General features: G+C 34.5%; 2 protein-coding genes across 3 annotated transcripts; one reads left to right on the top strand and one right to left on the bottom strand.

The window, feature by feature from the left end:
- The first annotated feature begins 609 nt into the window (after positions 1-609).
- tti2 (TELO2 interacting protein 2) lies at positions 610-10,444 on the top strand. Of its 2 annotated transcripts, XM_082187754.1 has the most exons (8): positions 610-710; positions 871-1,521; positions 6,200-6,386; positions 8,585-8,692; positions 8,780-8,964; positions 9,434-9,577; positions 9,754-9,910; positions 10,215-10,444. In XM_082187754.1, the coding sequence occupies exons 2-8, from the start codon at positions 890-892 to the stop codon at positions 10,302-10,304; spliced, it is 1,503 nt and encodes a 500-aa protein (XP_082043880.1). In that variant the 5' UTR covers positions 610-710; positions 871-889; the 3' UTR covers positions 10,305-10,444. The 2 variants fall into 2 exon arrangements, with proteins under 2 accessions (XP_082043880.1, XP_082043881.1); XM_082187755.1 differs by having other exon boundaries at positions 660-1,521; positions 8,585-8,677.
- Positions 10,445-11,952: 1,508 nt separating this feature from the next.
- mak16 (MAK16 homolog) lies at positions 11,953-13,624 on the bottom strand. The gene is made up of 5 exons (XM_082187810.1): positions 13,297-13,624; positions 13,032-13,106; positions 12,849-12,950; positions 12,525-12,590; positions 11,953-12,439 (listed from the first exon to the last, which is right to left on the bottom strand). Exons 3-5 carry the CDS (start codon positions 12,903-12,905, stop codon positions 12,218-12,220), a joined length of 345 nt encoding a protein of 114 aa, XP_082043936.1. The 5' UTR covers positions 12,906-12,950; positions 13,032-13,106; positions 13,297-13,624; the 3' UTR covers positions 11,953-12,217.
- Between the last annotated feature and the right edge of the window lie 26 nt (positions 13,625-13,650).

The raw sequence follows: 13,650 nt of genomic DNA on the forward strand, positions 1-13,650 counted from the left end.
GTCTGCGTACACGTCAGATCAGATCACTTCGACATGGCTGCGTATAAGAGGTAAAAACGATAAATACTGTTCGTTTTCTCACACAAACCGCTCGTTTCGTGTCTTAGGCCATCAATGTGTACTTACGATGGGGAATTGTTTAATTTGGACGACGGGGAATTGTTTTAATTTGGACTCTGTTTTGAGATAATGACCATAGACCTGCATTATGACTGACAGACAAGAACGGTTTGACCTAAAAATATAAAAATTGATACTGCGGAAAAAAAGACACCTACATCTTGGATGCCCTTGAGGTAAGCTAAAACATACCAAAAATTAATTTCAAAGTGAACTATCCCTTTAACATTAAAATATGTGCAATTCGTTTTTAAAAATATATACACGGTTATATATGGTATATATATGGTAAGACGGTTTCATAAATAATGAAATAATTTAGTATGAGATGGGATGATGAAATGTATTAGTTTAAATTTGACTGTAAGTAAATATAAAATCTTACAGAAAAATCACCTATAGCAACAGAAAAAGCCACAAGTGATCACTAATATCACCTTTTTTTATTTTAAGTGCCTTACTTAGCTTGGATATGTCTTTTCAACATGGGAACTTTTATAGTATGGGTCGAGTTTCTGAGGAAATATTTAATGGTTGCACTTAAACAACCCGCTGCTGCATAAAATAGATCGAGTCGAAGTGATGAATGGGTAAATCATTTTGATGTTTTATAGTACAAGACTAAATCATTTAAATGATTCCAAAAAACACATGCTCGAGGTGTTAAGACTGTAATAGAAATCAGTGGTCTTGAGCTACTATTAACGCTTTTGTCATATGATCTTCATATTTCTCTACTGTCACGGATAGCTGAATTTAAAACAACGCAATGGATGTGGCACATGTTCTTCGGGAGATGAAAATCGGAGACACAGCGGGTTCCTGCTCTGTTCTTGCTGCTTTGAGCCACATTCGTGAGCATTTCGAGGTGGAAGAAGCACATGAGAACCGCGCGGGCATCTTGGAAGACACAGCAGAGCTGCTCGCAAACGCTCGTCTTTCCTGGCTCTTTCCTGAAGGGAACACTGATTTACGAGGCCAGTATTTGGCCTTAGTGAACTCATTTACCCGTTACGCTGCCCTTCCAGTATGTGACACAGACAGCGGCACTTTACCTGCTAAGAATTACGAGGACATACCGGCCAAAGCTCAGGCTGTTAGTACAGTGCTTCTTGCGTTGTCTCTGCAGATTCAGAAAGCACTGGAGGATCAAAACAATCCAGCTATCAGGTCTCTAGTTCGCACACTAGCCCCCACCTACTGTATATTCTCAATTACACACTTGCAGGAGCAGCCTTGGACCAGTGCATCCTCCAGAAAAAGAGCTCTGGAACTCTTAACATCAGTAGTGGAATTGACAGGCTGCAGGTCAGTGCAAGAGCTGCTGTCTGGAAAACTTGATGAGGATCAGAAAGGAGTTCTGGGGCCAGTTCTTGACACACTGCAGCCAGAATTAACCAAGTGAGTTTCATCACTTGCACCAGTACAAAAGCTCTGCGAAAATTTGTTCCTACTATGCAGTACATTTAATATCACATAAACGATAAGTCTTAATACACGGTATAGTTTGGTGTATACAATTTTCAGTTGTGGGAGTGTGGTTTTAAGAACTTGTTTTGGTAACACATTTTACAGTGTCCTTGTTATGTTACATGCACTTACCATTGTAATAACAGTAAATTATGCATAATTGCATGCAACTAACCCTCGACCAAGCCTAATCCTCCAGTAAGGGTAAAATCTTTCCGTGGCAGGGGCAGCTGCCACCGGCGCCTGTCACTCGACCTGCCACCGCTATATGCGCCTGTAGGCTAATAATATTAATAATATTAATGCTTAATATTACTCCGTACTTATAATTACACTGTAACAATGGCACCTTAAAATAAAGTGTAACCTTTGTCTTTTTTAGCATTAACTGTGAAGTATCAATGAATTTTAAGAATTGTTTTCCAAGCCTAAAATTGTCTAAATTAATTAAATAGTAAAAACATGGTAAAATATAAATGTTTTTTTTCTTATGTTTTCTTAACTCAAAAATATTTTATTAATTATATTAAATTAATATTTTGGTAGCACTTTATTTTAGTCCTGTTCCCCATGTATACTATGTATTCATTATAGCAATTACAATAACTGGGTTATAGCTAGTTATTAATCCTGAACCTACCCCTAAACCTAACCTTAACCCATGTAGTTACCTTATATTACTAGTACTTTCTTGGGCAAGTTCACTGTAAGTACACATACTGTAAAATAAAGTGTAACTAATATATATATTTTAATTATCTAAAAAATATTCCATCAGCTAGATAGTGGTCTTGTTGTTTTATTGGTCTTCGAACAACCAATTATTTTAAATAAATTAGTCAAAAAGATTTATTAGAGAATTGGTCTGAATAAAAAAATAAAAAATCTATATCCAGTAATCACAAATGACAGGAAACATTGTGGAAAAATCATAGGAATTCATTGGTCAAAAAGTCAAGTCACCTTTATTTATTGTGTTTTACAAGTTGTTTCAAAGCAGCTTTACAAAAATAAACAGGAAAATAACAATCAATGATTAAAAATAGAATTCTGCTGTAAAGCAGCTCTAAAAAGTCATTTCAGTGTTGATTCAGTTCAATAATTGTGTAAATTCATGAAATGAGTTCAATTCAACTATAAGTAGCTCCACAGAAGACAAAAGTGTTGTTATTCAGCTCTAAACGACAGCAGTGAAATATCAAAATACTCTATTCCAATTTTGATACTACAGCAAAAACTACTAGCCTAATTATTGTAAATTTTAAACATTATTTAAGACAAGTAAGCAGTCAGTAATATAATAAGAACAAATAATCAAATTACAAATAGCACAAATAAATACAATAGAACAAAGTTGTTGTTTTTTTCAGGTAGATCTAACAGTAGTTTTCAGGCACATCATTTGAATAAAGTAATCAAATGTGAAACAATACTGCATATTCATCACTGTATAAATTAAATATAGATGAATCTTTATAAAGTTATAATAGTAAATCAGTTGTGATTACTTTGTCTTTTGCAGTTTGATTAACAGTAAAAAGCAGCTGTCACAGCAGCAGGTTTATTAGGCTGATGTCCCTTTAAGACTGAAATGCACGGATCCAATATAGCCTTCCCTACTTTACGCATTTTCTTTGTTTACGTTCATTAGGATATAACCGACTGTGTTTACCAGGATATTCGCCAAAACGGACGTTTTACATCATTTTGTGTGAATTTGTGAAAGAGAGTTTAATTCAGTATTTATATACGCTGTCTGAGGTAGCTTTCAGGGCGTGCACTTAAGATGCACTTTTCGTTCATAAAACTTCTTCACTTGCAAAGGTCCTGTATTAATAACCACTGGCTATAAATAAATCACGTAACAGTTTATGTTTTACTTACATTTACAATTTAGTTTTAATCCAAATGATGCATGCATGCTGAGTGAACGATCAGCAATCAAGAGCATGCAACAGAAGTATTCTCTCTCTCTCTCTCTATCGTCAGTTAATGTTAGTAAATTAATACATGCCTCGTTTTACTTTTTTTTGCCATTTTTGCCATTATCCGACCGAACTACAACTTTCCACTGATGTCTGTGAAAAAGGGATGTGCTCGACAAGCTCGATAATTTCACTAATAGATCAATTTACTTAACAGACAGTCTTCTCTTTTATCCCCATTATACTCCCTGTTTCTTTGTCTGGACACAAACACTGTGCACACACTGTGTGGTATCGGTTGTTAAAGGGGTCATATAATGCCATTTTTGTACAAGCTAATATGATTATTTAGGGTCTAAATTAAAAGTTTGTAATATACTTTAATTAAAAATTCTCATTAGTATTGTAAGAAAACACTCATTTAACCTGGTCAAAAACAGCTCTGTTTTCAGCACGCCGTTTCAGTGCATGTGTCTTTAAATGATAATGAGCTTTGCTCACCCCGCACCTCTGCTCTGTGCCTACACCGTTTGTAACACAATAACCATAACGCGTTGTTCATCATAAACGTGGGATTATGAATTAATTGAGAACGTAGTACATAGAAAACATGCCGTAATGTACCTTGAGTGTAAACCTTAGATGCATTAATCTTGAAGCGTGCAAGCGATTTGCAAAGATTAATATATTAATAAAGGTTAATAAAACGTTACGCTTACTTCTTCTGGAGGTTCAGCAGGAACACGGTACCGATTTTATTTATTTTTCAGGAGCAGCTTCTTAGCAAAACTAGCTTTACTGACCCTCATTTGTATCCCCGTGTCAATGCTTTGGGTATATTCTAGTGGTGGGCCATACTGCAAATTTCGGTATCGATCCGATACCAAGTAAATACAGGGCCAGTATCGCCGATATCGATACCGATACCAATACTTTTTCATTTTAAAAGCATGCACTTGAACTTGTATGCACTTTCCTGTGCTAGAGCAGTGTGTCATGATTTATGAGGTGAATGCATCATTAATATGCTAAATCTGAATACGTTTTCATGACTACTAAATATTTTGTGATTTGTGCTCTCAACTCGCCTGTAATTAGTCAGTGACTTTTACAAAACTACCCTAATTATAGTACTAGCCTACTGTTCAAAAGTTTGGGGTCCGTAAGATTTTTAATTCTCTTCTGCATTTATTTGATCAAAAATTTCATATTACAATTTAACATGGGCTATCTGTTTTCTATGCCATAGTAAACTGTAATTTATTCATGTGATCAAAGCTGAATTTTCGGCATCATTACTCCAGTCATGATAATAATTAATTTTAATATGCTGATTTGCTGCTCAGGGAACATTTCTTATTATTATCAATGTTGAAAACAGTTTCATATTTTTGTGGAAACCATGATACATTTTATGCAGAATTATTTGATGAACAAAGTTCAAAGAACAGCATTTATATGAAGTAGATTTGTTTTTTAACAGTGTAAAACCCTTGACTGTCACTTTTGATCAATTTAATGCATTGATCCTTGTTGAATAAAAATATTAATTTCATTAAAAATATCTTACTGACGTCAACATTTTGAACCGTTATGTACACTTTTGGCTTGTTTATTGCGAAATAACTCCCGATTGTTTCTCTGTCATCTAAGCAAGGCTTCATTTCCCAAACGCACTGGTCCTGTGAGCTCAGCGAAGCACCAGCATTGAACTGGATTGATTGGTTTTGTCTTGTATCCAGATGACTAGGAGAAAAAGTTCTATCTTACACAATTATCTGCTAACAATCGCTTATTTTTCCACTTAGAAGCTTATTTTACGCACTGAATTGCTTGCTAAATTAATAAAAAATTACTGGTAAAAAAACACACATTTGGATCGATATTTTTATGTGAGGATCGATCCTTTTCGATACCACGTCAGTATCGATAGTATCGATACTTCAGGATCGATCCGCCCACCCCTAGTATATTCCCTTCAAAAACAAAACTCAGCCATGTGTCTTCAGCAGTTCGGATTTAGGAACATCAAAATGATTGCTGTGTTCCTTATTACAGCCAAGAACAGAACACCACAATTGCTTAGACGACGCCATTATTTTCCAGCATATTAATGCACTATGATGACAGACAGCTGCTCATGAGAGAGGGCTGGTCTGTGTTTGAAACGCTGCTGTCAATCAACCATCATGGGAGGGGCGTCGATATTGTGACGTCACAAAATCGAACGGCTTGATTTCAGAGAGGGTCAAACATATAAGGAGATTAAAAAAAAAAACACTGAATGGATTTTTATCATTTTATGATGGTTGTGTACAGGCACTGCCAACACACATTTCAGTACAATCAACTTGTAAAAGTGCATGTACCATTATATGACCCCTTTAATATTGGAACATTTTTACGATTACGAGCGCAGTATCGGGCCCTATACCGATACTGGTATCGGATCATCCCTAATTTTGTCTGTAGTAAACATTCAGATATAGAAAAGAGTGCGAGTCATGTTCATTTTCTTGTCATTGTGTAAATGACTAAGTTTAAATTAAAAAAGCTTGACCGGAGCATATTTCTGAAAGTCTGCTATTCTTTTTTTAAATTACAACACAGAAATGACGCAAGAGCACATACATAATAATAATATGGTATTAAATGCACTCAAGCATGTCCTTTATTCTGTTCAGGGAGAGCTGGAAGCGTAACCAGGCAGTGAAGCATGTGTTTTCCTGGATGCTAGTTCAGGTTGGACGACCCTGTTTAACAGAGTATTTGGAGAAGGTGTTTCCACCGTCTTTGCTTATATCTGATGATTATCGCACAGAAAACAAAGTATTGGGTGTGCACTGCCTGCATCACATTGTTCTCAATGTGGTAAGTCATTTTTGTAAATATTTTGTCACCATTTTGTTCCAGAATGTAAATCTGCCTACAGAGCAGCATTATAAGGCATTATAAAATGCAACATTAATGATTTCTAGAATTACCTTCTCCATTCGCATTCAAGTAAGCTCCATGAAAAAGCTGATGGCAGAGGAGTAATGTTAAATATGCTTGTAATTCAATAAATAGTGAACATTCTACAGCTGTTCATGTACCCTTAAACAAGGGTACATGATGTGTCTCTGAATTTTAGTCACTTTAGGGTCAAATCAACCATATTTCTGAAACTTCCCCGAAGTTTAAAATTTTTGTTTTTGTTAATATTTTTTTCCTGAAGAAAGACAAATATAAATAGTGATTAAAGCCAAAATATTAAATGCAAAATGACAATTTTCACCTGAGATTTGGAGCAAAATTACAGAGGGGTAAAAATGACTTAAGAAAGATGGCAGCATCATTATTTTATTTTTTACACAGAGATTGGTAGGTCTTTAGGTATGTCTGTTTACTTTAGATTCTACGATCTTTGTTGCATTATATTCCAACGGTGACAGTTCAAAAATGGGAAAAAGCACTTGTATTTTTTGCCCGAAGTTTGAATGTCTGTAACCCCAGAAGTATTAAAGATATCTTAATTACCTTTTAGATTCTGGTTTTTAACAAACATTTCTTTAGGTATCTTTACTTAAAAGGGCCTATATGGTTAAAACCCAGAGATATGCAGTTCTTAGTCCGGTTCCATGAGTCAATTGGTAAATTTGACACATTTCTAGTGGTTGAAAAGCAAATTTGGGTCACTTTGTTTGCATACAGCTGATACTTTTTTCTTTTAAAGAGGAATATCTGAAGAACAAATAATGTGTATAGTTTTTTTCTATCAACACAGTTGCATAGAATATATCTGTCTGAGTGCCATGAACTCTTTTTCCAAAGATTGCGTGCCTGTGTAACCATTTTCAATGGTCGAAAATCAAATATGGTTCACTTTTATATGCAGCTGATACTTATTCCATTTAAAGGGGAATGTCTGAAGAATAAATAGTTGAAACTAGAAATTATCTTGTTTCCCTCTATGAAAACAATTGCATAAAACATACCCATCTGAGTGCAAAAAATACACAGAAATGGTCAAGTTGAGGCACATTAACTTGCTTTCAAAAGTGTATTTATACGAATCTATGTCTGAATCAGTTTCAGAGATAATTGGAAGAAGGGTTTTTTTCTTCATTTTAACAGTTTCTGAAGCTACCAAGAGTTCAAATATGCAGTATCGTAACTACATGTTACCGCATTGACATCCCAATATCTCTGGGAATTAACCATATAGGGCCTTAAAAATGAAAGTTTATTTATTTTATTTTTTTGAATTAGAATCTTTAAGGATATTAAGAGATCTTTAATACTTCTTGAGTTACAGCCATGCAAACTTTGGGTAAAGAGAATTCATGGCACTCAGACAGGTATATTCTATGCAATTGTGTTAATAGATTATAATTTTTTTTGTTTCTTGCATTTTTAGTTTCATCATTATTTACCACTGAAAATGTGTACAATTTAACAATTACTCATGGAGCCGAATTAAGATATCCATACCACTGGGATTGAAGCATATAGGGCCTTTAAAATGAATTCAACAAAAGAAAAGTTTGATAAAAACAATAATATAAAAGGATATTAAGATATCTTTAATACTTCCTGAGTTACTGGCAAGCAAACTTGGGGCAAAAAACACGAGTGCTTTTTCCCATTTTTGAACATTGCTATTTAATGGATCAAAGATTTCTAAAGTTGACAGATTGTTCCAATAGACCTACCAATCTCTGTGTAAAAATAAAATAATGATGCTGCCATCTTTCTAGTGTCATTTTTACCCCACTGTAATTTGGCTCCAAATCTCAAGTGAAAATTGTCATTTTGACCCCCCTCCACAAAATAGTGGATTAATCATGCATTCAAGAAAACATTTAGGCTTTCTTCTTTGTTTATACATTTCTTTCAACAGATTTTTTTTTATTAAAATAAAAATGTTAGCTGGGAACCACTTGTTGAGTTGACACGGAATGACCCTTTAATAATGTGCTCCTGACATTCATAAGAGAGACATCAAACCCTGGAGAAAATTATAAGTCATTGTATTTTTTTTAATTGATGTGTGTTTATTTGACTTTCTCCTTGTTTATTTGACTCAGCCTGGTGCTGATCTGAGGCAGTTCAACAGAGCTCAGGTGCTCTATCATGCTGTATTCAATCACTTACACACATCTGAGGCCACGCTTATACAGGTGATGCTTTCACATGTGCGTACTGCGTACTTGAATGCAGATGTGTGGTTTTCATTTTTAGATTAGGTTATGTATCTCATCTTTTTTTTGTATTTTCTTCAGGTTGTGTTGCCCTGCCTTATAGACTTGCTGTCAGTCCTTGAGAAACCTCCAGCCCTTGCAGGTACACGGCGTAAACAAAATCGATTTGACAATATGCTCCGGCACGTCTTGACATACATGGAAATGGAGCACAAGATTGACCTTCGACGTGTATATGCCAGAAATCTTGTCTTACTTATTGAGAGGTGAGGATTAAATTATTAAGGTAGCCATCTTGATATTAGTTATTTCAGTAATAGGTTCCTATTATATGCAACACTTGCTAATAGTTGTTGTCAAACATCAGCCAAAATAGAAAGTAATTTCTAAGGCGTATGTCATACAGGTTGCTATTGGGTTAGTTCACCCAAATATGAAAATTTTATCATCATTTACTCACCCTCATGTTGTTCCAAACCCATAAAACTTTTGTTAATAAACAGTATTTTTAATATTTTCTAATCATTCTTGTCCATCCATTGAAAGTTCCCTTTTTTTGTGAGTGACTACAAAAATGTGGGTGAAAATTGCAGTATAATAATTAATAATAATTTTTCATGCACATTTAGAATATTCTTAGCTAGATTTGCGTAATTGTGATAATATTGCTAATCTTTAGATACTTTTATGTTCCAAGTTGTCTGTCATTTATTATTTCATGCTGTTGTCTTTAAGGATGGGTATAGTAATTATTCGTCACATGAAAAGGCTGGAGAGGGTGATTGTTGGATATTTGGAAGTCTCGGATGCTCCAGAGGAGAAATGCAGACTGAATATCCTGGAGGCTCTGCAAAAGACTCTACAGATTGCTTGGCCATGGTGACCATCCAAAGCACTATACATCACCGATGCTTCAGTGCGACTACATGAAATTTACTTTTTAAATTCAGTTCTGAGATTATTCCACTCTCTTCTTGTATGCTTATTTCAGATGTATTTTTGCTTAATACTCTAAACACAATGTTTTTTGTATTTTTTTGTATGTATCTCTCTAGTATGGAGAAGAGGATGGGTTTGCTAACTCAGAGTCTTCTGAGGTTTCTGGTTGACATCTCATCAGACTCATTACCCACTCAGCTGAAAGAGCACCTCATGACCGAAGCATCCCAATGTTTACTGCTGCTCAACCACTGCTCAAAGGGAAAACTACAGGTGAGAATATCGATTCTTAATTTTGTGAAATCTTGTGATTATAAAAGGACCAACTTCAACCAGAGAAGTAAAAACTGTCATCCTGTACTTGTTTCATCATTCAGATAAAAGTTGATGAAAATTCAAAATTATAAACCGTTATATTAATATACATTTCTAAGCCTAATCTTATTAAAAGGGACTAATAAAAACTTTCTAAGCTTTTATGAGATCTTGTTCTTCTGATAGATATTGCATGCAGTTTCTACATATATTAAATCCACTTTCCCATTTTCTCCTTGCCTTATTTCATCCTTTTTTTTAGACTCTTCTGAGAGAGGTAGACAGCAGTTGTGTCCCTGACGCTGTGTTGATGTGTATTCAGAAAGTCACTGCAGCCCCACTGTGTCAATAAGCTGTAAGCTGGCAATAATACTTGCCCCTTTTCCCATTTATGGAGGTGAAGTTAGCGGAGTTGAATCTGTAATAAAAAATACTGTAATACACTCTGTGTTTGGACTATCCAAGGGAACTGTTTATACATATTTGAGAGAGCGAGAGAGAAATAAAATAAAGCTAAAACAACCTGACTTGAGAGTTGATTTCCTCAAGTCTTTTCTCAATTACCTTTTAAATAAATATTTTGAATAGACTGTACTTCTTGTTGTACACAGCCAGTTCTCTTTTAAAGTGACCATACTAAATACAAGTGTTTGTCCTTTGTAAATGCATTCGTAAATACAAGTTATACTTTTGTTCTAAATGACTTCAGGTAACCTGTAAATAACATATTCATTCTAATGTGTCCAATATAGTTTTAAAAGTCCTGGAAAGTGCCTTCCATTAGCATCCCCATTCATTCCAGTCAGTTGCATCTGCATGGTTAGTGCAGGTTACCTGAAAGTAAATTTTTGTTCATTGTGCTTTGTTCTGGTATTGGGTGTTGCATGCCTTGCTGATCATAAATTAACTGCATAAATTAAATGTCAACCAACTTACCACTACAAATTATATATATATATATATATATATATATATATATATTTACACACGCACACAGTGGGAAAAATATTATTTGATCCCCTGCTGATTTTGTAAGTTTGACCACTTGAAGGGACAAATGAAGGGTCTATCATTTTTTATGGTAGGTTTATTTTAATGATTAGAGAAAAAATATCAACCAAAAAATCCAGAAAAACACATTATATAAAGATTGTAAATTGATTAGCATTTGATCGAGTGAAATAAGTATTTGAACCCCTACACAACCAGCAAGAATTCTGCCTCCCACAGGTTGTGCCCATGTGGAATATATTAGCCCTGTCACTTTAAGAAAGTACTCCTAATGTCAGTGGACACCTGTCCCCAGAATATGATTTTTTGGTTGATATTTGTCTTTTATAGACCCTTCATTTCTTTGTAAGTGGGCAGACTTACAAAATCAGTAGGGGATCTAAGAATTATTTTTCTCACTGTATATATATATATACACAGTGGATACTAGAGGTGCTCTAAGGAGGGAAGTTTCTTCTACTTTCTTTTTTTCCACTTGATTTGTCTGCTCCCTCTTAATGGAGATTTTTTTTTAAACAGCCACTAAATCCTGCAATCTGCCATAATACTAACAGCACTGCAGTTTTTATTAAAATCATAAGCATTGATCTTTTTTGGAGCCCCAAATTATCTTATCTTTAGCATAATAAAAATGTCTAACAATGGTACTTCAACATTGTGCAATGCTTAGAAGAAACAATGGTTCAATTTTGCTTTTATGTCATGGGTCTGAGTAGGGATTTCACTCAAATTTTTTTCTTTGCAATAAATGTTTTGAAATTGTGTACTTTGTCTTACTAACAGCATTTTCACTGTAGGCAGTTTTGATTGTTTAAATGTTTTCTAGTGATCTGCAGTGTAATTGCTGGTGGGTGTATGAAATGTAAATGATGATACAAATAAAACATGCATTCAAACACAATACAATACTTAATATATAAATGTTATGTTTTTGCCATTAGAACACCAGCTACAGTCAAACTAACAGCCACTAAAATATATAGCGTGTATGCTATTCCAAATAAAGTTTATTATTGCATGAATATGGGTCAAAGTTGATACAAAAGTAAACAATGGAACATCATCACACAAAAAAAAGATGCTTTGAAACAGCATAAGTACAGATGAAAGAGGTCAACAATCCCACCACAATAGATTTTGATTATTGTACATTGTTATTAAATGTAGGTGTAGTAAAAGATCTTGTTCGATGATTTGGAAATGTTCCACAAGGGAGCACAGTTACAACTGTTGGTGTGCACATCAGATTAGTCTCTATGTGGCCTTGCTTTTCTGAGCTGGTTCTGACTCTTGTTCATATTCTATCTCCACATATGCCCGTTTTTTCCTGATTGGGCCTTTGAGTGGAGCTTTTCCTTTCGTTTTGGCCTTTTTCTTTTCTTCCAACTCTTCTTCCAACTCTTCCTCACTGGATTCCTCTTCATCATCATCATCTTCCTCATCCTCATCACTGCTTCCCTTCAGGTTGTTCATATCCTGTAAAACAAAATTAGGATTTAGATAATGTCACTCAGATATTAAATCATGTTATTTTTAATGTAACATTTTACATCTAAATTACCTCAAAATCACTGAGATCACTCTCTTCAATCTCATCCTCAGCAATAAATTCTCTCGTCCCAGACACCTGAAAGACAGAAAAAAAATGAAAACTGCTTGGCCAACACAGGGATAAATTAAATATTAAAATACAAAAAGTAATTTTAAATTATAATAATATGATGCAGCCTTGGTGAGCATAGGAGACTTTTTTTTTTTTGAAAGTCAAACACATGAATTATTTTTTAAATCTCACCATCTCCAAACTTTTGAAAAGTGGTGTACACTGTCCTGTAATAGACATACAAGTAATAAAAACGCAGCTGACAGGAAATAAAGTTAATACCTCTTCATCTTCCTCTTCCTCTGATTCTGATTCACTCTCCTCATCCTGTTTTTCCATAGCTTTATCAAAGGCGTGGATGGGGAAGTTGTATATGTCTCCATACTAAAATGAAAAAGGAAACTTTAAATGCAATCACTGATCTGGCACAAAAGCAGGAAAAGCATGTGCCAAAGATCCACGTACTGTTCCTTGTTTTAGACGGTCTAGCAGTTCTTTTTCAATAGCATTTTCCAGCTGAGCAGCAATAAGGGCTTTTTCCTGTTGGAGAGACGGAAAAGTGAGTAAATAACACTCAAATTCAATTCCACATTTGATCCCAAGAGTTATTTTAAATAAGGACCCCCCCAGAGGGGAAGAGAACTCAGCTAAGTCTGTATAAACAAACTAAATAAAAAATACAGGATATAAAAATATTCAGGATTGCATGCATCATCAGTAAATCACTCACCTCCCTCCTCTTTTCTCGTCTCTCTACTTTTCTACTAAGTGGAACCAGTTTTCTCCTGGATACAAAAAAGGCACCATGTAAGAGATAATATACATGGTCAGCCAGGCAATGAAATTACAGAATTCTTCACCTTTTAAAAAGAAATGAATACTGATCAAAAGTGACAGAAAAGACATTTACAATGCTACAACAGATTTCAATTAAATGCTATTATTTTTAAATTTATATTCAAAGAATCTTTAAAATGGTTTCCACAAAAATACTAAGCAGCAGCACAACCATTTTCAATATTGATAATTAAATGTTTCTTGAACACCAAATAAGTATATTATATTTATTTCTGAAGGATCATGT

The sequence above is a fragment of the Leuciscus leuciscus genome, assembly GCF_965113295.1.
Source record: "Leuciscus leuciscus genome assembly, chromosome: 13".
Classification (NCBI taxonomy): Eukaryota; Metazoa; Chordata; class Actinopteri; order Cypriniformes; family Leuciscidae; genus Leuciscus; species Leuciscus leuciscus.

What these genes read in the sequence shown, in the direction of transcription:
- mak16 (XM_082187810.1), bottom strand. Translation starts at nt 12,905, where the DNA reads ATGGAAAAACAGGATGAGGAGAGTGAATCAGAATCAGAGGAAGAGGAA. An exon ending in AGGAAGAGGAAGATGAAGAG is followed by an intron (nt 12,591 to 12,848) that starts GTATTAACTTTA and finishes TCTGTCTTTCAG; the next exon opens with GTGTCTGGGACGAGAGAATT. An exon ending in GTGATCTCAGTGATTTTGAG is followed by an intron (nt 12,440 to 12,524) that starts GTAATTTAGATG and finishes TTTGTTTTACAG; the next exon opens with GATATGAACAACCTGAAGGG.
- tti2 (XM_082187754.1), top strand. Translation starts at nt 890, where the DNA reads ATGGATGTGGCACATGTTCTTCGGGAGATGAAAATCGGAGACACAGCG. An exon ending in TACAGGTGATGCTTTCACAT is followed by an intron (nt 8,693 to 8,779) that starts GTGCGTACTGCG and finishes TATTTTCTTCAG; the next exon opens with GTTGTGTTGCCCTGCCTTAT. An exon ending in GCTCAAAGGGAAAACTACAG is followed by an intron (nt 9,911 to 10,214) that starts GTGAGAATATCG and finishes CCTTTTTTTTAG; the next exon opens with ACTCTTCTGAGAGAGGTAGA.